The 25,810-nt window shown below is 38.0% G+C and overlaps 1 protein-coding gene across 1 annotated transcript; it reads right to left on the bottom strand.

Moving 5' to 3' along the window:
- Positions 1 to 773: 773 nt before the first annotated feature.
- Positions 774 to 21,090, bottom strand: epha2a (eph receptor A2 a). The gene is made up of 16 exons (XM_020933999.2): positions 20,907 to 21,090; positions 19,605 to 19,672; positions 17,134 to 17,770; positions 10,015 to 10,170; positions 8,984 to 9,316; positions 8,305 to 8,432; positions 7,775 to 7,952; positions 7,284 to 7,386; positions 6,991 to 7,043; positions 6,244 to 6,555; positions 6,088 to 6,149; positions 5,691 to 5,900; positions 4,583 to 4,732; positions 3,850 to 4,043; positions 3,051 to 3,206; positions 774 to 2,165 (listed from the first exon to the last, which is right to left on the bottom strand). The coding sequence occupies exons 1-16, from the start codon at positions 20,980 to 20,982 to the stop codon at positions 2,057 to 2,059; spliced, it is 2,925 nt and encodes a 974-aa protein (XP_020789658.1). The 5' UTR covers positions 20,983 to 21,090; the 3' UTR covers positions 774 to 2,056.
- Between the last annotated feature and the right edge of the window lie 4,720 nt (positions 21,091 to 25,810).

Here is a 25,810-nt window from a genome sequence, read left to right as displayed (position 1 = left end):
GAATATAGCAACACTGTCATAACAAGAGCAGCTAGAAAGGGCCAGGTGGGGATACTGGGTAATATTGACCAAAACAAATATATAATTTGTTTCAATCCATCGATACAAGCCTATTCAGACAATATTAAATGTGCTAAACATGTCATCTTGGTTGAGGTTCAAGAATCACACAAAATTGACTGTATTGTATGTTTTTGTTATAGTAGTTGCAATATTGTAATATTGCCAGAAACAATTGTAATATTATAATTTTTTTTACATCTCAAGACTAGCAAATTGTTTTTACATCTATATATGCAGAATTTCACATAAAAATCAAAGAATCATTTTACTTTTAAATTCCCAAGTTTGATGGACAGGTGAAGGCCCATCTTTGTCAGTGGTTGAGTAACAATGAATTATGTAATGAATAGTAATACATAATCCAGGTTCAAGTACAATAAATCTAAACTGGTGAAGACTAGTTGAACAAATCTATTGTTTAGGCCTATTTAATGTATTAATAGCAGTGAAGTTAATGGCAGTGAAATAATTAACATTTTTCACTTTGCATAGATATGCATGTTTTATGGTCAGGTCTTCTTAAGAAGACTGATTTCCATTTATCTGAAATGTTATTTTAGTATTCATTTTGCATAGTATCTAATAACATTCAAACATGTTCAATGACATATTATAATGTTGATATAAACCTTTTAACTCCTGCAGAAATCGTTACCATCATGTTTCACAAGGCAACATTGATTTATTTATTTAAGACAAAATACATTTACTTAATGTGTCAAAAGTTGTTTTCATGTAACATACAACATAAATATAAAATAAATATTAAATAAAATGAACAGTTATAAGACACAATGTAAACAAAAAGGAAAAAACATGAAGAAAATTGAAACTACAAACAGTAAGAATGTTTGATTCTTCGCCCTGAGTGGAAAAATATTATTCCATTATTTATCAAAAAGATGATCAAAAATGTTGTAAAAACTGGCGTAGCAAAAATACTACTTAAAAATCTATATAAGACAATGAGTGCTTGGAAAAAGTAGCCCCTTAATCTCACAGAGTTTAATATTTCAGTCAATATCTACTGTATATACCAAGCACCACTATGAAGTCTCAAAAATATACAATATACACATTACTTTTACATATTTAAATTACTTTCTTCAGTTATCATAAAGTACATAAGTGTTTCTTTTTTATTTAAAGTCAGTCATTTCTGAGTGGCTTGGAGGAGTCCCTTTTTTCAGTCTTAATATTGTGCAAAAGGGAAAACAGTTCATCAGTTCATGCTGAGGCGGGTGTAGGGTGACCGCCTGTCCACCGTCCCACTTATTTAGGGAATGCCCAACTTTTCCACTGATGCCTCATGACTTGTGTAAAAAGTGAGATTTACAAACATGATAATATTTTAGATTTTTTGGGTGTACTGGCTTTTGCACTGGAAATAAAATAAAAAATACAGAAAATGTAAAACAAGACATTTTATGCTTCTTCCATCAGCAAATCTTATTTTAAGACCATCAAAATGTACTCATATGTTGATAAATACTACTTGAGTTGGCGCCTATTGCGATTTGTATCTTACTGTGCATTACCACTGATACAAACTGAAATATATGTAGTGTTATTGCAGTTTTTATCAGTGAGTGTCAAATTTAAGTCCATCTGTCCATCTTCCAACACACAAACACATTCAATAGCTTGTCAATAGCACTTTTCGAAGTTGCTAAAAATAGACTGTGACAACATATCTCAAAGCATTATGGAATACCCACTTAGACAAACGCTAAACCAAGTATATCAATCAAAACAACGTCCTAATTTCCAATTCTAATTTCCAGTTTCTCTTCTGTGATATTAAATGCGTGTCATGTGCTTATTTGCTTGACCAAGGTTGTGGCATCATTTGTAAAGTGGGCATTTTGCAGTGGTCACCCTGGGCTGGCGTCATGCTTCCAGCCCCCCACGTGTGCCCCTCTCCTCGTCCTCTTCCTCGATGAGTGAAATGGCATGGTCGGTCAGTGCACTTTGATTTGGAGGAATGCTCAGATCACACGGCAAACACGCTGAGGGAGCTGGTCTCGTCTTTCAGGCCCAGGATGCTGTAGGCTATCCTCTTCATGTGGCCGGGCAGTCGCACTCCGATATTTCTGATGTCTCTGTAGAAGGGGGAAAGCAGACATTGGATACTGTTAGGCTAAAAACAATATGCGGACTGTTTTAAATTAAAGAAAGCTGTGGCATGGTGTGGCGGTAAGGAATGTGAGGTATGAGAGAGGCAGGAGGAGGAGGAGGGAGGGATATTTATGTATTAGATGTAGAATAGCCCAAAACTGCGCTTAAATAATAGTGTTCCATGTGAGATTGAGTGAGATTGAGGTTGTTAAGAAAAATTGTGGCAGTCATCCCAATAAGTACTCAAGTAAAACCTACTGGATATGCTGAAATGTATTTGTAATCAACTTATTTCATGCTCATTAAACAATAACCTGATTGTAATTAGATGCATTGAAGAGAGCACAACATTGACTAATCCATGGGTTTCTGCATAATGAAAAATTAGGGCCGTGGTGCCATGGTGACTAAACTAAATATATAATTTGAATGGGAAAAGGGCCTAAAAAATTGCATATAACAGGAAGCTAAAATCCATAAATAAAAATAGCATAAGGGCATCTTAGGAATTAATGTATATATGTCATAATTTTTTCACATACTTCCATAAGGTTCAATGATTAATGAACAGAGATGGGTCACCAGTAATTAAAGTGAAGTAGGAATATTGTTGGCACTGCGAGAATTTTACTAACCAATTCAATTTAAGTGAAAAAGTAGAATGCTTCATCTTGAAATTGTACCCCATTACGCTATACTCCTGGGCTGTGAGAAATGAGAGGAATGAAAAAGGAGTGGTGTATTTGTGTGTTAGCAAACGGCCGGACATATGTTGCTGTGGAAAGCTCAATACTTTCACTGTGTAGCACAATGTGGCGTGCTGCCAGAGGAGTTCCACGGCCTGCACCTGTGCCATGTGTCGCACTTACTCATGCCGCAGACTGAGCACTTGGTCCATGCTGGTGACCCCCGCGCGGGCGAAGCTGTCCGAATACTGGCCCATTTTGATGGAGTCCAACCATTCGGGCACAGACTTGAACATGGTGCCATCACAGCCGCTGGTACTGGGCAGGCGGATAGACACTCTGTAACATGAAACATATAGGGTTTCTATTATTACAGATATAAAGACAGGTGCAGGGTACATTTGATATTGTGCTCTTATACAGGGATTAATCGTATTCTTTGGAGCCAGGTCATTGTTTAAAATTAAACTCTTATGGGAACCAGCTTTTGCATGGTCACTTACTTGTCTTTTTTCTTTTTTAATAAATATATCTAGGAAAGCCAGTTTATGCTATCAATTAAACCTGATATTTGGAAATTATAGTAAAAGTTTGCGTTCAGTGCAATTTTCGTAAAGGTTTGGATAACACAAGCTGTAATAAAGCACGGAAGCAAGAAAGACTTAATATCTATCAATAAACTATTTGTTCATCTTGAATTAAGTCTTTGTTAATGCTTTACTAAGACTAATTAAGGTGTTGCCATAGATGCCATTCGACAGACTTTTGAGCAAAGTATCGTTTATTAACAGCACTAATTTACATCACTAACCCTAATCCTGAACCTACCTGATGTTCCCTTTACATTTGTCATTCTTCAGCCCTCTCACAATAGCAAAATGCAATGTGATACGCAATGTAAACCACTTGTAAGTCCAAACCCACCGGTTGAGGACGACACCTGCTGTAAAACAAATGTACTGTATTTTGAATGTCAACATACCGTGGATCAAAGTCTGCAATGGTTTTCAGGGACTCTGGGCTTCGGAGCAATTTGTCTAAAATGTTGACGATGTCAGTGAAGCGTGGTCGGTTGGAGCGGTCGTGTTGCCAGCACTGGAGCATGAGCTGATAAATGGCAGAGGGGCAGTCCATGGGAGCAGGCAGTCTGAAGGCCTCATTGATTGCCTTCATGACCTAAAAGAACACATATAATGCATTTTAGGGTGAGTTTATACTAGCCCTGGTTTGTCCTAGTTTGTCCTGGTCTAGTCCAGGTTTTGCCATAGTTTAGGTCCAATTTTCATGCATAGTCTACCCTGTTAATGTATATACTAAATCATAAATACTAAATTGAAAATATTTTTGCTACAGGAAATCTTCCACAGTATGGCATTAAATGTATGTAACTTCATGGAAACAAAAATAAAGACTGATGCAAACCCCCCACCAGAAAGGTTCCATATTGCACCTCTAAGAATATTTAATATGAGAACTACTACTACAAATGAACAATCTTCCTACAGAAGTTTATCTCTCAGTACTTCGGAAGAACTGACAACAATAACTAAAAGAGGGTTGCTGTTTTTAAAGGCCTTTTGCCAGAAAAGTGTCATGTGCCTTTGTTATTCTTTCCACCCCATTTACACAGCACTATGAGAACTTAACTTTATACAATATATATATACTCTCCAAATGAGCCACAGTAAAGTCATTCAGGTGTAGTTGAGACGTACCTCGTGGTTGCTCATGTCCCAGTATGGGCGTTCCCCAAAAGCCATCACTTCCCACATAACAATGCCAAAACTCCACACGTCGCTGGCGGAGGTGAACTTCCTGTATGCGATGGCCTCAGGGGCTGTCCAGCGAATGGGTATTTTGCCTCCCTGACAGAAAAGAAACATTTACAAGTCAAATTTAATGGCAGGGGAAATGGAAATCACAAGTTGTCGAAAGAGCAACAGTTTAGAGTGGAGCATTGGAGGTTAAACAGGTCATTAACAATCTGGAATCACTTTTAAGGAGGATAAGGTAGTAATTGTTCTCTGCTTTAGTGCCAGGAGACAATGATTTATGAGTGTGGATGAGAGGCTTAAACTTTTCATGCCAAGTATCATGTTTGACAACATTCAGCTTTGCTAATAATTTGAATCTTTTCATTAAACTAAAATTAAACAAAATATAGACTACAATATAATGATTCAGATTATGGTATTAGGATAAACAAGGACATAATGGGGATCTGGCCTGCTTTAAATCAGGTCTAAACCAGAACCATGTATAACCAGGCCCAAATATTCAAAGGTGCAAAACTGTTCACTGTAACCTCTTTTATACAGGTTTGCTCTCTAAATAGCACAAGGTTAAATAATGGAATTTAATAGTTCATTTGGTCCGGGCCAGCTGCTCAAAATAGCCCAGGACTTAGCCAGGACTAAAACAGAATTACAACAGATCTAAACCAGGATTAAGGAAAATCTGCTTTGCTTGTACCTTGATAGATTTTATACTTAATTATATTTTAATTACTACAACTATCCATATGAGAAAGTATTTCCGGGTGGATCAAGGTCAAGTTTATTTTACAGTGCAGGTCTCAAGAGGTAGCTTTCTACTCTTAGCATGCATTTACTCCAATAACCAGACTTCAGTTCATTTTTAGTTTGTGAAAAGTATGAATGTGTCATCATTTTTAACCTTCCTGGATGGGAACAAATTAGCCTGACAAGGAGGGGCAACACCAGGGAGCTCAGCAGCACAATAAATATGTATAATTTAATAGATTCTATATTTAAACTAATAATATCAATATAAACTAATATGAAATACTTGTACTTTACTCACCCTGGTTGTATATGTCCCCTCAGCGTCGTCCTCTAGCACCCGGGACAGGCCGAAGTCGGACACTTTACACTCCAGGTTACTGTTGACCAGGACATTTCTCGCTGCCAGGTCCCTGTGCACGTAGTTCATGTCGGAAAGGTACTTCATTCCGGCTGCGATTCCTCTGAGCATTCCCACAAGCTGATAGGAAGGGAGCTCTCCATCACGGTCCTGACAGAAACAATACAAGTGGTCAGTACATCTAATATGATACATATATATACTATAGCATACTGGAAAAACATATTGTCCATTCCTATTTACTGTCAAATTAGCAGTTTATCTGTGCTTTATTGACTGTCTTGACCAAATAATTTAAAATAAGTCTTGATGAACCAAATAGTGCACTGTTTCTTACCCTTAGATAAGTGTCCAGAGCACCATTCTCCATGTATTCTGTCACGATCATTGCATGTTTGACTGGAAATAAGAAAGTCAATGTTAGATACAGAGAGATAATTACTACAATACAAATACAGCTGAGCTATTTGATTTAAAAGCTTTTCTGACTTACATTTTGTGACCACTCCTTCCAGTCGGATAATATTGGGATGAGAGAACTGTCCCATGATGCTTGCTTCGCTCAGAAAGTCCTGTCTTTGCTTTTCTGAGTATCCCGGTTTTAAAGTTTTGATCGCCACAGCAACTTCGCCTCGCAATGGGGACTTCATCACGCCACGAAACACCTCTCCAAATTCTCCCACCCCGATTACTTTTTGTTTGGAGATAAAGCTTGGGTCGATTTCAGTGACGAACTTCTGAATGGCGATGTTGGGGTCTTCGTACATATGCGGGTCGACATATGTTTTCAAAGGCTTCAGTTGATCTATGGGAATAAAAGAGAAAATTTTGCATATAAAAAGGTGATCTGCACAATTCAAATATTTAAAAGTTAACTTGAAAGTAATTTATGATATGTTTCTTATAACTTTTAAGACTACTTTTAGGTATATGACTTTTTCAAAATCTTAAAAATTTTAAACAATAAGATTTCAAAATGATCCGAATATTCAAACCTAATCTACTAATCAAATTGAATTAAAACAAAACAAAACAAAAGCACCAGGGCTTTAACATAATTTGAAGCAAGCTAAACCAGATTTGAATGTTTCCTAAGAATAAACTAAACCTGTTTAGTTTATTCTACCATTTTAAAACTAAAACAAAAAAATACAAATATTATAGAAAACTTTACATAGCTAAATATACTTGCATCATATCTTGTGCAACCTTAAATCTTCGTCTCTGTAATCCCACTCACCTGTCGAAAAGTAGGGATCCTCTGGTCCTCCTCTGCCACGCGAGCTCAGCCTCCTGTGAAGAGTAAACACAATTCAATCAGACTAAACAGAAGTCAGACTGGATTTAGGAAAATTACAGGACAATAAGAGGGCCGCCATCTCTGATTAAACCCTGTGCGCACTATCATAACACTGGGTCCCTAATTTTCTCAAGAAGTGCGTGGGACATAAACACATAGTCTGAAGGTCTGAGAAGATAAGGTTTATCTTAATGACACAAGCGTCAAATGTGGATATACAAAAAGTCACCAACCGTTTACGCAGAAGCAGGACCGCCACCACAACGAGCAGCATGACGGCTACTCCCACCACCGCGCCCATCACAATAGTGGAGTTATTCTGGATCTGAGACTCAGCTGGACAAAGAACATGGGACATTTAATATTTTTTCAGATAGCTTACCAGCATATCTATTTGCTATATAATTACAAGGGCATAAGTAGTAATATTTGGAGCATACTTTTCAGTTCCACTGCAATTAAGTTTGTGCCAGGGTCATAATCACAATGGGCTAAATTAGGGTAAACCTGTACGTAGATGCACTTTTTAACCTGCTTGTCTTTATGGAGTGTGTGTCATTTATTTTCCTGAGATGTTGCACAATATGGCATTATGATTAGTGCTAAAATCAGAACTTGATTTATACTTAAACCTATAGGGGATATTACTTTGCTTAGGATCAACCAAGGATTTAACCAAGAAGAAATTGTGTGCCTCTAGATGTAAGTATAAACTTGCTTGTACCTAATGGTGAGGTGTGAAATTCGTGCTCCATGCTGTAGCTGCCTGGGTTCCCCTCTGGACTCAGTGCCTGGACTCTGAACATGTAGGTGGTGTCTGGAGAGAGGTCGTTTATCTGCACTGAATTCTTCTCCAAAATCAGGACCGTGTAAGTGGTCACATCCCTCTCCCCTTCTTCATTCTGGGACAAGAAAAACACAAAAGTTAGATTCATTTGTTTTCATTTGAGTTTGTTCCAACAGATGGAGGAGGGGAACAAAAGAGGTAGTGTTCAGAGCAGCTCGTAAATTAAAGGAGGATGATACATGGCTACAGAAGATACTGCAAGCATGATAGAGTGGGGATGACAGATTAAGTGAGATCAAATTGAAAACAAAGGTCATGTTTGGACACGTTTAGTTAATTACACTACAACTACACTCAAATTTAGAAGATTACCAGTTATGTAGGGAAAAAAATCATGTTAAATGACTAGAAACTCACTAGAAATTACATATTAACAACTATAAAAATGTCTAGTAATAATGCTTTACCTTTCGCCTGTACATGAGCTCGTAGCGGTGGTTGATGTGGGCCGGTGGTCTTCGGGACAGGACCCAGGACAGGGACAGACTGGTGGAACTGCGCTCGTCCAGGTGGATCAGAGTCACTTTGGGAGGTGCTGTGAGAAGCAAAGCAGATGGAGAGACAAAACAGTGGTTAGTTAGACTCTGATCATTTTCTATGTCAGGTGTGGCACTGCATTGTCCCCGTGCCTGCTGGGGACACTTAACGACTTAATGCTAGGCCTACAGAATACAATGCAAACTAATTATTATGACAAAAGATGGGTTAGCATATGGCAACTGTGGCTATTATTATTTCAATGAGCAATGATGTAAAAACCTTATTACTAATCAGTATTATTGTAAAAATAAAAACAGAAAAACGAAATATAAAAAGGCACACTCAATGTTCGATAAACCTGAAACTAAACCCAAAAATAAACCAGGACTCGATCAGGACTAGAATGGGACCAAATTGTCTAAATCAGCACTAAACAGAACTCAAACCAGCACAAAAGTGAGACCACACCTAGTAATTTTGTATTTAGAGATAATTCATCATAAGTGGAATATCTAATACCTTAAATACAGCATGTACTGTACTTAACTATTTTTTATATACATTTCGGTGACTTATTTGATAACGTTGAACCTCTATATTTCTTACCCAGATAGTCCAGCGCCGTGGTGATTGTTGCTATGGGCCTCTTTGAGCTGTACTGGGACACTCCGCTGTGCGCCTCCACGGTGAAAGTGTAGTTAAGGTGAGAATCCAAGTCCCCAACTATAACCGAGGTATCCTGGAGGTCCGAGGGGGAGGGGTCGAAGCGTATTTTGTCGCTACACGGGACGCACGAGCTGGCATCGCAGAGTTCACACACCACGCTGTAGGTAAGGTCAGATCGACCCCCGGTTACAAGAGGAGGCTCCCAGGACAGCTGTAGCTTGCCCTCTGCAGACAGTGTGGTGGAAATGAGGTCATGGGGGGCACTGGGAGGAGCTACGGGGGCAGAGAGAGTGGACAGAAGTTAGGCAGATGTATATGTAAAGTGAAAGTTAATGTTTGATGGGGTAATTAGTGGTTGTAAATTCATGTCAAAATGATACCTTGAAAGATGAATCAATTTAAGTAGGGCTAAAAAGTTAGGCTACTTTCCTGTAACAAGGGCAAACCTACAACTGCATTCAAGATTTAGGCTATAAAAAAGTGCAGTTAGAATTTTATTTTAGCAAGGTATTGTAATGTCATATATAAAGAAGATTATTTTGAATACCAAAACCAGTAATTGTGAAAAGTAAAATAAATATTATATACTTTACTGTAATATAAGGGACAAACTACACGTATATTAAAAATAGATTGCCAGAATGCAAACTTTTAATAAATTATATATTATATTTTCTAATAAAATTGGCTTTGACCTTAATGAAAAGAAAAAAAAAGCATGTAATTAACTGTAGTAAATTGTTGCCACAATTAAAAACCCTGCCAACTATACCAAGATTCAAACAATACACTATAAAAGAAGGCTAAAGCAGGACTAAATCAGGACTAAAGCAGGACTATACCAGGACTAAACACAGCAGAACCAACCTGTCATGTCTGTCTACTAAATAGAGACAGAAGTCGGGCAGATGCACTACATAAAGAGCAGTAGTTATCTTTTAACTTTTTACGTCGTAAATTTGTGTCTTTACCCGAGCAGGCGGCAGTGAGGGGGTCTGAGGGGGAGCGGAAATATCCCTCTTCACATTCACATTTGGTAGCTCCAGTGTCAGAGGGTCTGGTGTTGTCTGGGCAAACTCGGCACAAGTCATTCCCAAGAGCTGGTTTGAAATAGCCCGGTTTGCAAGCTGTAAGGAAAAGATATGATTTAGTTTTGAGAATATTTTACACAAATGTAGAGAGAATCATGATTTACGCACACACACAAACACACAAAATCAAAATTGGGGTTAAATTTGGACATAAATGAAACCAAAACCAGGACTAAACCAAAAGAAACCCATATAAAAGACATTTGAGAGTACCAAATGAATAAAGAGGACTTGTAGTAGTTTTATGAATAGTAGTAGTAGTAGTAGTAGCAGCAGGTGTAGTAAATAACTGTATCTTGGTAATTTAGTAGTAGCAATAGATTAGTAATAGCCTAGTGCTAGTAGTATTTGTTATTATAGTCAGTTGTAGTAATAGGCCTAGTAGTAGTATTTGCAATAGTAGTAGTAGTTGTTGTTTTAACAGTCATAGTTGCAGTAATAGTAGACGTAGTAGCAGTCATGGCCGGGTTAACACACTGTACCAAAGATTATCTCTTAAGTCTTCTGATGACATGTGTGAAATAGACAAATGCCGGAAGCGTGAGTCATGAAAATGCTAACACTGTAGTCTATCTGATCCAAGGCCGTTCCACCTGACAGGAAGCTCTTGTTTTAAGGTATCCATGATCATAGACTCTTTGTATGGGGAGGAATGAGAGGGATTTCCCTGACAATGTGCCTGCACTTGCCTGTCCAGCCCAAAGCTTAATCTTAAAGGTTGGCTCCAGTCAACCGGATAGCCCTAAATCCACCAGGTGAACCGATAACTTTGCTTTGAAAGATAATATTTGTGTTTGTGCGAAAGGAAATAGCACTTTGAATGTGCTTCGTGTTTGGTGGTGTGTTTCGGAAAACTGATAAAACTTGAGGCTTTCCAGGGCATCAGGGTTAATGAACATGTATGAAAGTTGAACACCGGACAGAAACTATGAGGTAAATCCAAGCTAGCCTTATGTTTCCTTTGTATCTTCCTTCCTCCGGCTCTCCTTTGACACTAAGCACACATTACCAGCTCCCAAGGCCAAGAGTTAAAAGACCAAAGCACCAGGATGCGGAAAAGATGGAGATAGGAATTTTTCTAAGTGTTAAAACGGAAATTTACAGCAAGAGACAACTGCTATTCATCGTTAGCCTGGCCTCCCTCTGGAAAAATAAATTGGAATACATTCTTACTTTGTAACACGCAAGTTTACTTAATATTTAGGTTGAACTGGGAATCTTCTTAAGGATTTACTGAACCATCTGAAATATGAATGCAGTGACAAAAATAAAAATGTTTTGTTTTGTTTTGTTTGCTTCTGGGGTCTTGCTAACCCACATACAGCAACTTGTTCAATAATGTGTCTTAAATAAAAATTCTCAAGTCTCCACTTTCAGGCTGCCATCTCTCCGGGGAGTAACCTTTCCATGTGGCCCCTTTGCTGGTGGCCAGGAATACGAGGTTTTCAATCCTGGTGCTCGAGTTACGTCTTGTCCACAAAGGCAGTGAAGACCTTTGCTCTCCAAATAATTCTGGAGGAGCAGGTTGGATGTGGATGAGAAGAAAGATGAATGGACAGAGACTTGGAGGAGAGAGGGGGGTTGGGACCAGTGTGGAAGCCCCAAGACAGAAGCTCTCTCTGGGGAGCCACCAGGGCGGGATGGGGGTGGGGGGGGTGGGGGGTGGAGGTGGAGTGGAGGTGGAGGTCTTTTCGCATAAGAAAAGGAGGCCCGCTTTTCATTTCATCTCAGGCTCAAGCAGCAGCAGGACTTCTGTCACGTACCAAAGGAGCTCCAAAGTCTTTTCATGTATTGTTGACTAGATTGGACTGAGTGGTGCCATAAATGTGTTGGACTATTCATGACAACCAATGGTGGCATGTGTGCACTGATGAGCAAGTATAAACATGACGAAAAAACAGAATGCCTAGACTGTTACTATAGAGCCGGGGAAATTAGGGAAAACATGCTAATCAAAGGTGTTGTAATGGCATATATTTGATTATATTTCAAGGCTCCATTTGTAATGCTTTTATATAGTATTTATAGATAAATTATAATAGTTTTAAGAGAGACTAAACTATGGTGAAATACAACTTGGTACACTGCAAACTAAAATCTATCCAAGTAAAAAAAAACAACTCTTTGCACTTAAAATAAGCAACAAAATCTAATGTTGTTAGGATTAAGAAAAACTTGACTTGCCAAGTTGAATATACTCCAATAAAGTTAAATGTTCTTAACTGAAGTCATTTTAACTTATCTACAGTAGATATTGTTTTTGTAGTGTAGAGTCTTAAAGTGCAACGAATATGTGGTTTTAAATCCCACAATACATTACCGGTACTTTAATAGCAAAATATATGTTACTTTAATGGAAAAATTTGTGGTTTAAACTGAGTATTTTCAGTGTCTTACTTTTTTTTTTGATCAGGTATTATTGAATTTGTTAACAACACCATAACAGTTCATTAGCAGAAACATAATGCACAATCTTTCCCATTTCACCTTCATTTCACATAGGCAGCCAGTTTTAATTCAATCAACTTACTCACTTGTTGCACCAAAATAGTAGCCCTTTCTTTCCTCTCAACCCCCAGTGACAACCGGCCACATGTGAAAAGGACTCGGGTTCCGCACCGATGAATCTGTTAATTGAATCTGTTTGGAGCTTTGTGCCTTCCTATTGTTCTAACGAGTGGGAACATGGATTAGGGAGCCGGTTGCGTGTGTTAACCACGGGATGAAAGAGCAGGGGAGATCTGAACGGGGGCATGTCATTGGCTAACAGCTGTCCTATTGCTCTATAATCCTCTTGACTAAATTACACTCCACACCTAACTAAGCAGCCATGAACCTACCCATGTACGCCAACTGTCGCACGGTAGACCCCCTCTCTCTAACTCCCCCCTCTCTCCCTTAAAAGCACTGTCTATGTCGTCTATATGGACAACCTGCTTATTTTTGTCAGTCAGCATTCCTCCCAAACGCACTCACTTCCTTTTCTCACAACAGATGCAAGGGTCCGAAATCAGTCCCGGGCCTCTCGTATGTCGCGCTTTTCCCTTGTAAATGTGAAACTGGAATGAGGTAGGCTTACGTGTAGCAAGAACAGACCAGTTTTTTTTCTATGTGTTCAGACCCGTGTAGACCATTTGGTAGACTTGGGTTACAACTAGCATCGTAAAACACTCCCCTTTAAAGCGTATGCTGTTTCTGGTAAATGAGTAAAGGTTTTTGAGTTTTTTATTCTATCTAACATGACTCAGTATTTAAAACTGAAAGTATGGGATTTTCCAGCATACTTAGTTACATAGTTTGTGAATAAATATGCATTATTATCAAGAAATAGAATGAGATAGTGTCTATTGGGGCTATGCAATTAATCAATTCAGTGCAAGTTTAGAGAAAGAAATGTACAATTATTTTAAAATATTAAGTCGGAATCAGCTATGTTCAGGAAATGAATATTGAAAGCAATTTCTAGTAGTTTTCTAATAACACAAAATTAATTCAAATTGAAAATCAAGACTGTACAATTTTTTTTTGTTTGTTTGTTTTTGGCCCATCGCCCAGCCCTAGTTTATAGTCTTAACAGCTTTGGTTAATCACTTGTAAACAGTGGGGTCTCAAGTTGGAAATGATGCCAAATGTTTGTGAGTCTATGGGCATATTAACATGATACAGAGTAAGTGTCAATTCTACCACTGCAGCTGCATTTGCCTACATACTGAAAAACAAAAGGCCAATAGAGAAAAAGGAAGCAATCCATTCACACTATATTAATGGAGACAAGACAAAAGTGGAAGTAGCTAATTTCTAGTCAACAGGGATATTTTAGCATTTTAGGTTTGTGTAATACTTTCGTTTACTTGTGCTGTGATTAGAACTTAAGAAAGGTTTTGATATTAGCCTCAAAATGTCACTGTTGTAAAAATAAAAAATAAAAAATAAACATTTTGAAATTTAAGTTTGTGTTTCAGTACCTTAATTTGCCAACTCATAAAGGCAATTTACTTTCACTATCTGTTACTGGAATTCATGAATGTGGATTTTTTTTTTTTATGTTTTGTCAAATTTATATTAAAACCTTTTGAATATAACTTTTACCTACTCTAAGGAAATATCTGATTAGCTGTTAGTTAAAAAAAAAAAAAAAGAAAATTGTCTTTCTATTTATTACATTTTGAAAAGAAAGTGGATATTCTTATGATTTGTCAAATCATATTACAATAAAAAAAAAATAATAATAATATAACTTTTAACTAGGAGGTGGGTGGCAAATTCAAAAGACCATTCCAGGTAATTTCGCCTTGAGAGGACTTTGAAAGTGTAGTCTGTCATTATCTCGCAATGAGTGATTGATCTCCTCCTTTTTCCAGGCGGACAAACTGTGAGAATTCCAGGGAGCTTTGTCAGTCAAGGTGACTCGGACCATCATAAACCACAATCTTGACTGAGTCTAACCTCGTAGGGCGTGACCTCACATCCCTGTAATCTGCGGTCTGCATCTCCATGGAAACACAGGCAAACAAATAGTTGTGAGCAGACGACACACAGGTAGCTACATAGTTCAACCGTCACAGACAATTTACACTGTAAAATGTGGTTAAAATTACTTGAATTTAGAATTATTACCTGCTTTTGAGAAGTTTAGATTAGTTTAGATTTAGTTTAAATAGATTTAGTTAGTATGAATAAACAGTTTTCACCAGTTTTAAGATATAGCTTTGCTTTTTTCAGTACAATACACTTATGGCCATAATGAGCAGCCATTGGGGTAGGAAATAGCAATTAGATAAAAAAAATGTGTTTCATCAGGAACTAGTTTTGCTGGAAAATAACAAAAATATTAATTAATTAATTAAAACACATCTTAAACCTTACTTAACCATAGACAAACTAGTCAAAACAACTCCAAAAATACAATAATTTAGAATCCAAGTAATTTTAACTTTATATTTTTATAGTGCCTTCCTGGTCAATCAGTAATGTGCATGTGACGCCAGGGTGAAGGAATGCCTTTCAGAAATCCCCGCTGTGTGCCCTCCCTCCCAGCTCCTTCCTCCCTTTCCTCCCACATTTCCTATAGACACTCGAACACACCACACCCCGCCAGTGCCAAAGAAAAGGACAAACTTCCACAAAAACAGTAGGAGCTTGAACTGTCCACAAACCACAGATGTCTGCCTAACTGTGCTGGCTCTTTCAATCCACTAAAACTCCTCCGAGGCACTAACATTCCTCAGGCTTTTGCATATCTATCACTTCTGTAGTTTTGTCCATAACGTGAATGGACACATTTTTAGGATTCCTTATTCCCCTCTTTGGGAAGGAAAGCTCTTGTGGCTTCTCTCAAAACTATTGTGTGAAAACCAAAAATTACCACTAAGAATATTTTTGAACTAGTGTGGTTATGTTACAGTATCGCAATCATAAACATTTTTTAAATACTAATTTTTTGGACAGTGTAATGTATTTTTCAATGCAAAATAATATACAATTCTTTGATAGTACCATGTCGTGTTATATTGTATAGACCCGACCAACTAAAAAAAACTCCATTTTGCCTTCTTTTTCAATGTTACATTTCTTACAGTACTGATCCTTACTGAAATGAATATCCAATTTCAATACCAGTTTTAGCATCAATTATCCACTTGGGTATAGATTTTTCTGACAACCCTATTTTGAACAATGTAATTTCAAACTATAAAAAACATCCATTGGTTTGAGGTAATCCATAATATATTACTAGATTAAGTTTGGATTAGACTGCTTAATACTTTTTTGTTACTACGATGAGTCACAATCGTAATGATTTGTCATTAGAAAATTAAACCTATTACTCAAGTCTTAATAATATAATAATAGTAGGTTTTCAAGCAATCTGACATGTAAGATGGTCAAACTAAGTTAACAGATAACTAGAACAAATTTGAGCCCGACTCTAAAAATAAATGAGCTATTCAGTTTTTTTGTGTGGTAGCTGTCCTTAGGCTATAAACCTGTATTGTTAGCTTAGCCGCAGCCCAGCCCCATTCCTAAAGCCTGAGAAAAAGCACCGGAAAGAATGAGCGCTTGAGCAACAGGTAAAATAGATGTACCAACTGTGGGTCTGGTTATTATATAGCAACAATCCACTGTCTCCTCAATACAAAACAAACAGCCCCGGACCTCTCCTGTTTCCTCCCTGACTCATACTTAATCATGTAATATATAACTTGACCTGCTTCAAATACAATATCAGGTGTTGTCGTGACATTTTCAGGGAGATTTTCTCACACTATGCTTAAGTTTGTAGAAGCAGGGCTGCGTTGACTTGTATAGAAATATAAGAAGCAACAGTAAGAGAATACCAAAATTATTCATATCCTGCCTCTGGACAATGACCCAACCCTGAATCATCCCAATAAGTGGAAAGAACCAGACCAGAGGAGCACCAAGAAATACAGTAAAGATCCAAAAGGGAAAATGTGAAGGGGGGATTGGAAGGAAAGGATTTGTCACCAATTATCAGGAAAAGTGAAACTAATTATGGATCATGAATTATTTGTTGAAAAAAAAAAAAAAAAAGATATGGTTGAATAATATTGTCTTTACCACAAAGAGAAAGGTTCATGTAACAGTTAGTGCTGGTCAGATCTTTTTTTGTGTGTTTGTTTTTAGCAATAAAAGGCACCTTTTGATGAATTACTACATAGATAAGATTTCCTGCCCTACTGAGACATTTCAGTTGAAACCAAAACATCTTCATAGAGACGAGCAAGAGGCGGCCCACCCAAAGGTTCCACACAACTCCTTTTTTTGTTTTTTTGGCCTGATTTTTTATGTTATTGTATCAAGCTACTGAAATTTAGCCATGCATAGTAAATATAACATACCCACCACATCTAAGCAATATCCAAACATTTCTGAAGCCTTAATATAGACATTTAGTCACAGTACATACCTACGTTTATGATTGTAGGTTTCATTCACTCATATAGAAACATCTTAATTGACGGTGAAGTTGCTTACCTTGGCACGAGTCCCCGGTCGTCTCGTAACCCGGGAGACATTGGCACTGGCCCACGGGTACCACCCACTCGCCCTCAGCGGTGCAGTAGATTTTCGGGGTGGTTGTACTGACAGCGTTCTCCACACACGATCCCTCCACTTCACTCAGTGAATCTGCGACCGTCTCTGGGAACATGGCCAAACTCTGCACTGTGGATGGGCATGTTTTATAGTAGACTCTGACAGACAGCAATGCCACACAAGCTCCCATATCTTGGAAGGCGAGATAGAAGCCTTTTCTTGAGAGCGGGCCCACAGTTCTCGTCTCAGTGTTGACTTTGAGCACGCGTCCTCTCGTGATCTCATCCGGTGCGATTGTGGCGACTTTTCGGAACTGTCCTTTGCGGAAATTGGTTCCTACGTCGGCATCGGCTTCGGAAATAAAAAGATTGAAGGTTTCTTTGCAGGAGACAGATGCGCCTCCAAATGTATTGCAGTCTCGTACGACAAATCTGAGCTCTACGGACACTCGGCTTGTCCCTGGTCGCCTCTGGATGAAAGTAGTGCGCAACCAATTGTCCTGTTCTGTAGATTCTATATTGCAAACACTGTAGGTGTAAAGAAGTGAACCGTTGACTACTGTTTGGACAATTTCCCACTGAGAAAACAAAACAAAAAAGAAACAGGAAGAAGAAATGATTAGTTAAAAGTTCAAAAGTCAATGAGAGGACTTTATAATTGCAGGCCTCAACTACTTTGTTCTTTCTAAACCAGACGTGTAACCACAAGGAGCCCTATAACTTGCTGAGTGAGTGGTCTACAGCAGTGGTTCTCAATATGGGGTATGTATATGTGAGGTCTTCTTGTGGTATTTAATGTCTAGACTTAGATTTTAGCTAGACTGTAAGTTTCAGCCATGGCAAATAAATAGTATGTTTGGTGGTTGCTTTTAAGAATTTCATAAATTAGTTTTGGTTATAAATCAAAGAATAGTTCAAATTTGGTCACAATCTAGTCCGGTTAATGCTTAAGGTCTCTAGATTTAAGGTGTTAGATATATGTTTTAAGATTCTGTTTGTCCTCATTGCTCTATAAAAGGTTCACAATGTAACTTTGGAGAGTTTTTTGCCTGCTTTTCTCTATGAAGATGTTATAGCTTCATCATTATCATCATTATTAGCCTCGGTTTAAGCTCACTGTGGTCAGCTTGTATACTTAATTCATTCATGGTTTAGCCTTGGTGGTACATACATGGAAAACCAAGCACAAGATGAAGTGGTGATGCTGTGATCTTCAGGAAACTGACTTGGCATTTTCCCCACTTTAAAGCTCTTCCCTTGGACATGTGCTACTGCGTCTTCGTGTGTGGGTGAGTTTCCACTGACACACAAAAGCCAAATGTGCGTGAGGCAGACGCAAATCCAGCTAAGGCTAAAACCGCAGCGAGTCAGCTAACACTTATGGTTGTTAAATGGGGTTTATAAGCAGACAGCAAAGGCATAGAGGAGCAAATGGGCCGCTATTTAGACTGTTTTAAGAGAGGGAAGCAATGACGAGGAGTAAGATTAAAAACCTCCACTTTACACTTCACATGTCAGCACTCACTACTACTGGGAAAGATTACGGTAACTTTATAGTGAATTTGGTTTTCTGTTCATTTTAGGTTAAGTGGATGGATCAGTCACCTAGCAACCACCGAAACTTATGGCTGGTTTAGGCAAGTAGCAACTAAACTCAAACATTGTAAGTATGGGCAGGTTTGTTGGTGAATGGTTATTGGACTTAGCTGTAATAATAATAATTACTTGCTTATGTGATTTTTTTTTTTTCTATGTTACTACTCACTACTACCTTTGCTGTCTATAAAAATATACTTATAATGGTATAAATGTAATAACTATATAATGAACATAAAATAAGCGATAGATAAGAGCCAATAGGAGAATGTGTATTAACAGACATTGCCGTCTTCAGATCTTTGGGACTCAACCATAACTGCAGCCTACACAGTGGAAGTGGCCATGTCCTGTTACTTATTTTAGCCGAAAGCCACTGAACTATAGATAGAGGGATGTTTGACAGGAAATTTACTGTACTTCTACATCCGAATTAAGGGTGATCTCAATTCACACACAAAGACAATGGGTTAGATACCAACTAAAATAACCTAGTACTGGTATTCGCTACATCCGCTTTGCTATTGTAAATCTGATTGTCGGCTTTAACCATGACATTTTAATAGCATTCATAATTACTTCATGAAAGGCTTGTGTTAAAACAAGACTCGCTCATTCCTGCCAAACCTCATAGCTGCCACTCATTCCTTCTCTCCCAGAAAGCAGTTTCAATGGTGCGACTTAGCATTGTGATTTAACCAAATTCTCACAACAACTATGCACTCCTCCTTCTGGGTCTTCTTGGCTGGGTCTTACTTTTGAAAAATAGCCTTAACCTGAACTCTTAAAAATGCCTGTAGAGGTATAAATACTCACTCCGTTCTCAAATGGCAACGTCAGCCATCCCAGCTCTCCTCCCGACGCTCTCATATCCAGCAATACTTCTAAAATGTCAAAACACAAAAACATATGATTAGCAATAATAGGGTTAGACATGTTTTCCCACAATCCTCCTGGGTCATTTTTGTAACCTTTGTAACAATGTGAATCCTGCAAATATTATGAAGCCACACAAAACAACAAGAGTTAGGGTGACAACCTCAAGTTTTAGGAAAAGAGGAAGGTGGTTTTGAATGTGGTAGGTCATGGAGTGACAGATTTGGAAATTTTAATAGTAGCTTGAATAAACCCATATGATTTGGAACAGCAATAGCAAACCAATTTACAACCCTGAATGCCAGTGCACCACAAAAGGATTGATTTCTTTGCGCGAAAACGCAATTATTGTATTTTCAGCATACATCTCACTTTTTATTCATATGGCATCAGTAAAAAAGTGTGGGACCAAAAGATAGGACCTAAATGGCTCTAAAGGACAACCAAAAGAGGGACCGGCATTCATCTGAGTAGAGATAGCTCTATATTATTTAAGTGATAAGGAATTAAGGCCTACTGTAAGTTCAGTGGAAGTTACACAATTATTTGTCTTCCATTTAAAGTGTCACTCACAAGACAACTATAAAAGACATTCTTTGTTCCTGAATGCGTTTAAGCCATAAATAATTACAGATAAACATGTCTACAATTAAATAATCCTGGGTGATCCCGGAGGGCAGGTGCTTTATGGGGGGCACATGCCAGCCTTTGACGGACTAATCAACCATGTCAGGCGTATTCAAGACTTCATTTACCGTGTCCTCCAACCCGAGGGATACAGCAACATTAATCCACGAATAAGGCGTAGGCGTTTAAATTACCGTGACCAGAAAAGTACATGAACCGACCATCACCGCCATCGGATCACACTAAAGTCTCAAATATATCCGGGGAAAAGCAAATGAAAGAAAAGAATGAACAGGTGGAGAGATTCGGAACGCGTAAAACTGACACATAACAGCCAAGTTGAATTATCGTCTTAGAGTAATAAAACTTAACCGAGCAAGTGAAGAGATATGGTATTTGATATACCCTTTCTTTTAAATAGCATAGTCGGACTGGATTTGTTAGCATAACAAAGTAAATCAAGTAATAAAAACACTTTTAAAAACAAAACTAAAATGTTAAAACGATCTTAGAAAAGTTCATCAGACAATTAGAATTCCTCAGGTTTGTCGTGCGTAATGATCCCACGTCAGAAAAGGTATAAGCTACATAAGCCACGAGGACAGGTTTACTTACGTTCTTTTGACTGAAGACTTGAAAAAACTTGACTAAAACATAAAAACAAAAATAAGTTAACCCCACGGAGCTCCATCTTCCACAACTTCTGTTTGGCAAAAGTCGTGTGCCCTGTTCCTGGCTATAATCCAAAGTGTGCGCTTAGCTCCGCCAGCGTTCACTGTTCTCTCCTCTTTGCCAAATAGTTGAGTGCACTGGCGGAGCGAGCGTGGGCTGCAGTCCCATTCAGAAACAGGTGGCGTCATAGCCCCGCCCCCTGCCCCAAAGAATGCGGAAAGGCCCAATTTTGGATAAAAGGGGAGGAGCCAAGACCGGACGACCGCACCTGTTCCATTGACAAAAGGATGGAGACAACTGCACTGTTTAAATAGATATGACAATGCAATTAATGAGGGCGATGATAAAATAAAATATGATATAATGATTAATGCGAATCCAATCAGTAAATTAAAGGTGAAGAGGTTAAATCAAATTCCTAAATAAATATGTTTTAAAGACAGAATGTGTAACCTTTTAGTAAAAATAAATAAATACTTAAAAACAGACTAAAAAAAAAAAAAAAAACATGTATCATGTTTGAAAACCGTGACATTTCACTGAGTGGGCTTGCATCTCCACAAACCTGACTCATATTAGACCAGGAGGAAGGGAATGTTCCGAAGTATAATCATAACTTGCTATTTCCATGACTTCCCAGAAGTTACATACTGTACCTATTAAAATAACTGGAAAAGCAACCTGTATACCTAACCAATAATACATCTTATGACAATATGCAATCTATGAACAAATAGACTGAAAGCAATGAAAAATAATAAGCTAAAATGCACATATAGGGTGGAGAAATTACATTCCAAAAGTTGGCAAAAAATACATTGAACTAGGCTATATTTAATGGCATTAAGACACTCCTAGCCTATGTACTGACTAATAGACTAAATTAGATTACACCTTTGTAAAGTAATTTGCCATTCAATTACATAGTTTGAAAGCCACAATAGTTTTAATTAAATAATCCATCCTAAATGAAGTGCAATGTTTGTTGATATCCTCCCTGATTCACCTTATTAGAGCCTAAAATCTAATTATGTAGCTTCGTTCCATGTTGTTGGTTAAACTTTTTGTGCATGTCTAATGTCCAAATCCTGCGCTCCTCACCCCACGCCTTGTCTTTCCCACGACTGGTAAAGGAGGGGTCAAGTGGGGGGGTGTTGTGGTGCGAATATATGACTACTAATGAGACAATCCCAATAAAAGATCTTTTGCATGTGGCTATGAATATGTCAACCACAATGGCGACCAGACAATGGCATCACCTAGCAACTCTTATCTGGTGGAATCCTGGAGTCAAATATGGTCTGTGAAGCACGCCGCGTACTTGGAGAGAGGAGACCCTCAACATCTAAGCACCCCCACCTCCCCCAAAACCCTAAAATCCTGACCCCACAAAAAGTGAACCAAAGCAGAAGACATTGTGGTGTCCAAGCGAACCACGCACGCACATTAATCATACAACAGGATGGGATGAGGGATGCTGTTAAGGAAAATAGATTAACAAGTTAAGTGTGGGTTTTATTGATGGCTCCATGACCTTGAAATGTCACATCACTTTAACGGGTGGGGAATAAATAGTAATGAGTTAACATGAAAAATTATTAGAGATGCTGCGTTAAGTTTTAATGTTTGAAAATAATCAGGTTAACTTAAAGGTTCTATATTCACAAAATTGACTGTTGTGAGTTTTAAGACATGTTATAATGTTGCTATCTCGTCAAAAACATATCTGGAGTTATATTTTGTTTCATTCATACATGTTTGAGTAACCCATTATTATTAGTCTATCTACATCTCCAAAGCTCAAAAATGCCACTTTGTGATGTCATGAAGCGGTAGTTTTCAAGTAAATAGCTACCTTTTACCTACAGTTCAGTAGAGTTTGGCAATTCCAGGTCCAAAATCTAAGAATTAATAATTATACCTTAAATGAAAATTTACCTGGGATGTTGCAAATCTGAAATCTGAAAAGATGTTAACCAAACTATTTTAAATTTTGCAACGGCAGGGCATGGTTGTTGGCATGTACTGTAATGTCCCGTTTACTGTTTGAGTTTGATTGATTTAAAAATATTAAGAGTTGTACCTTACTTCCACCTGTCCATGTACTAATCAGTATTAAACTAAATATAAACCAGGATTTAAGCAGGTCTGAATAGGATTAGATTAAAACCAAATCAGTAATCCACATCCAAACACGGATTAAACCGCGACTAAACCTATAAGATAAATGCAATCATTAATAAAGCCTGTATGCTATTTTTTATATTTTTAATATAGTTGTGATTGGACATTATGTAAATTATAGTAGGGAAGACTATTTAGTGCAGTCATTTTTAAAGTGCAACTTGTAGTAGTAAATGGACAATTTAATGTAATAATATGGACATTTTTACTGACAATCTTCAATGATAGAATTGTCCTAAGCAAAAATAATGTCAGTTATTGTACTTAACCTTTTACGAAGAGACATGTTGCGGCTTGGTTTGGGGTTAGTCATAAGAGATTTTATTACTAGGATACACGCTGTTTATTGAAAATTACACTGACTATTTGTGAAGTCACCTTTTAAATATAAAGAAATAAGAGCAAGAAGAAACGTACACCACCCATAATCCACGCCATCATAAATTTTAGATCAAAACTGAATTAAAAAAAAGAACTCTACACATCTTTAGAGATTAAGTCGTACTATAAAAAGGTGTTCTTTAACAACCCTTCAACTTATCTCAAAAGCAGGCAAGAAAAGAAGTAAAATTTCAGTTTGTTGCTAAACATTATGAACAGTTAACACCTGGGTTTAAAGGGTGCCTCTCACTTCTCACAATGCAGTGCACTTTGTTTTGGAGTGTGTTTGCCACTTCTGCAGGGGAACTTCCATCTTAAGTACTTTTCTTAATAGCTTCGATACTTGTTGGAGTACGGCGCTTAGGTGCTATGCCCTCAAGTGTGCTAACGCTGGGACCCCGCGAAGTGGTTTCAGTTGTGGACCTCTTCTTGAAAAGTGTCAAAGGTCAACACCCTCTCTAACACACAAGTATGCAAATGCTTTCATTACAATACAAGCTCCTCTCTATGCAGCTAACAGCCAGTGCATGTGTCCCGCTATACACCCCGCCTTCCAGATATACCCCCCTTCCTCCCCTCAAGCCTCTCAGGTCTCCAGCAGAGTGCCGACAACACAAAGGTTCTTCTCGCTGGGGGCTGGGCCTGCATTTTGTGGGTCAGTGCACAGTGGCTGAAGCAGCACCTCTCGCCAATGTCCCTGGACCCCTCCTCCTCCCCCTCCACCTCCTCCTCCTCTCACCACCCCAGGCTCAGCTCAGACCTCATAGTATCAGCAAACACAGGGAGGTGGTTTTGTGTAATGCCCACACCAAATCCACCCACCGGTTCCTACTGTTCCCGGTGAGAGGTTGATGTCCGAACGCTTGTTAAGATGTGATGGATTTGGAGTGGAGAGTAGGCATGGGACAATAGTTATTCTGAAGTAAAGTAAAGTTACAAAAGTACTAACTTCTATCATTTGGGGAGATTACATAGTCAGTAAAAGAGCTGATAACTAGAATACTGAGTTAGCCCAATAATTAGATCTTTTGAGTGAAATCTTATCAAAAACATCTAGTGACTTGTGTTGTTTAATCACTCCATGGATGCATAGAGTAACTGCTGTATTTTGAAGACAAAGTGCAATATATAGTAGTAAAAGAAGTATATTAGTAGTAACTCTTTCAATATTTTTAAGTTTGTCTTTCATTTTTTCATTTGCCACATTAGTTTGCCATTTTTGTAAAGTTTTCCTTGCCAAACCAGCAGAGATGTGAACAATCAGAGAGAAATTAGACTACTCACATGAGAGGCAATTACTATTGACATGAGAATTCAATAATCTGATAACTCAGAAATCAGATAACAGTCAGTGTTTTGCTATGCACATAAACATAACCGATCATAGCAACCCTGATTAAATTTGATCAGAGTTTCGCTGTGCACGCAAAAATAACCAATGATAGCAACCCTGATCAAATTTCATGTAAAAGTAAATCACCTTTTGTTATATTTTGGAGACTTTCTGACCCATTTTCAGGACACTATAATTTTCCACAGCACATTAGAATGACATACTAGAAGGCCTTTACCAGCTGATTCATAACACACCCAGTTCACATAAACTCTTAATTATTACTCTGATGTTGTAAGTAATAGTTAGAATATTTCCTGTTTCAACCTTAGACAGCGTTGTCACGTACTGTACTGGGATTACAACATTTCTCAATATACACCTTTTTCTTGTTGAATAAAATACAAAAAATATATATATATATTATTAACTGTGGATGTTCCTCTGGATACTTTTACATTTATTGGCAATTATCAACACCAGTCAATATATGAAACTAATGATAAAACTGTGAATACTTTTTGGATTGTTTAAAAAATATATACCGATATATTTATTATTAGAGATACATTATAACACCTAATGTAAAGGTTTGAAAAAATGACTTCAAAACCTTGGGAAGAAAACTCTTCTTGCCAAAGCTCCACGTACACCTTTCTTTGAGGAATGCTAGGTGGGGTGCTTGCTGTTGTGTTGCATGCGGGGCCTTGGTGAGCACATTCAAAGAAACATGCTGGGGCAAGTTCACGAGGAGCAGTAATGTGAGTATACGTGGTCCGTGTGATCGCTGTCGGCATGGGAAACAACCTCACGCTTCAAAGGCTAGAACCTCGAGACATTCTAGAAGGAGGCAGAAGAATTATGAGGTGACGTCAAGACTAAAAATTCACAACCAGGTCTTGCCATATTGGTGTTGGATATTAAATAACAACCACTCCCAATAAACAGT

Source organism: Boleophthalmus pectinirostris, unplaced genomic scaffold (assembly GCF_026225935.1).
Source record: "Boleophthalmus pectinirostris isolate CB_2022bp ecotype Guang Dong unplaced genomic scaffold, ASM2622593v1 HiC_scaffold_3, whole genome shotgun sequence".
Taxonomy (NCBI): Eukaryota; Metazoa; Chordata; class Actinopteri; order Gobiiformes; family Gobiidae; genus Boleophthalmus; species Boleophthalmus pectinirostris.
Note: the sequence above shows the minus strand (reverse complement) of the source record. Positions and strands in the feature narration are given on the sequence as shown.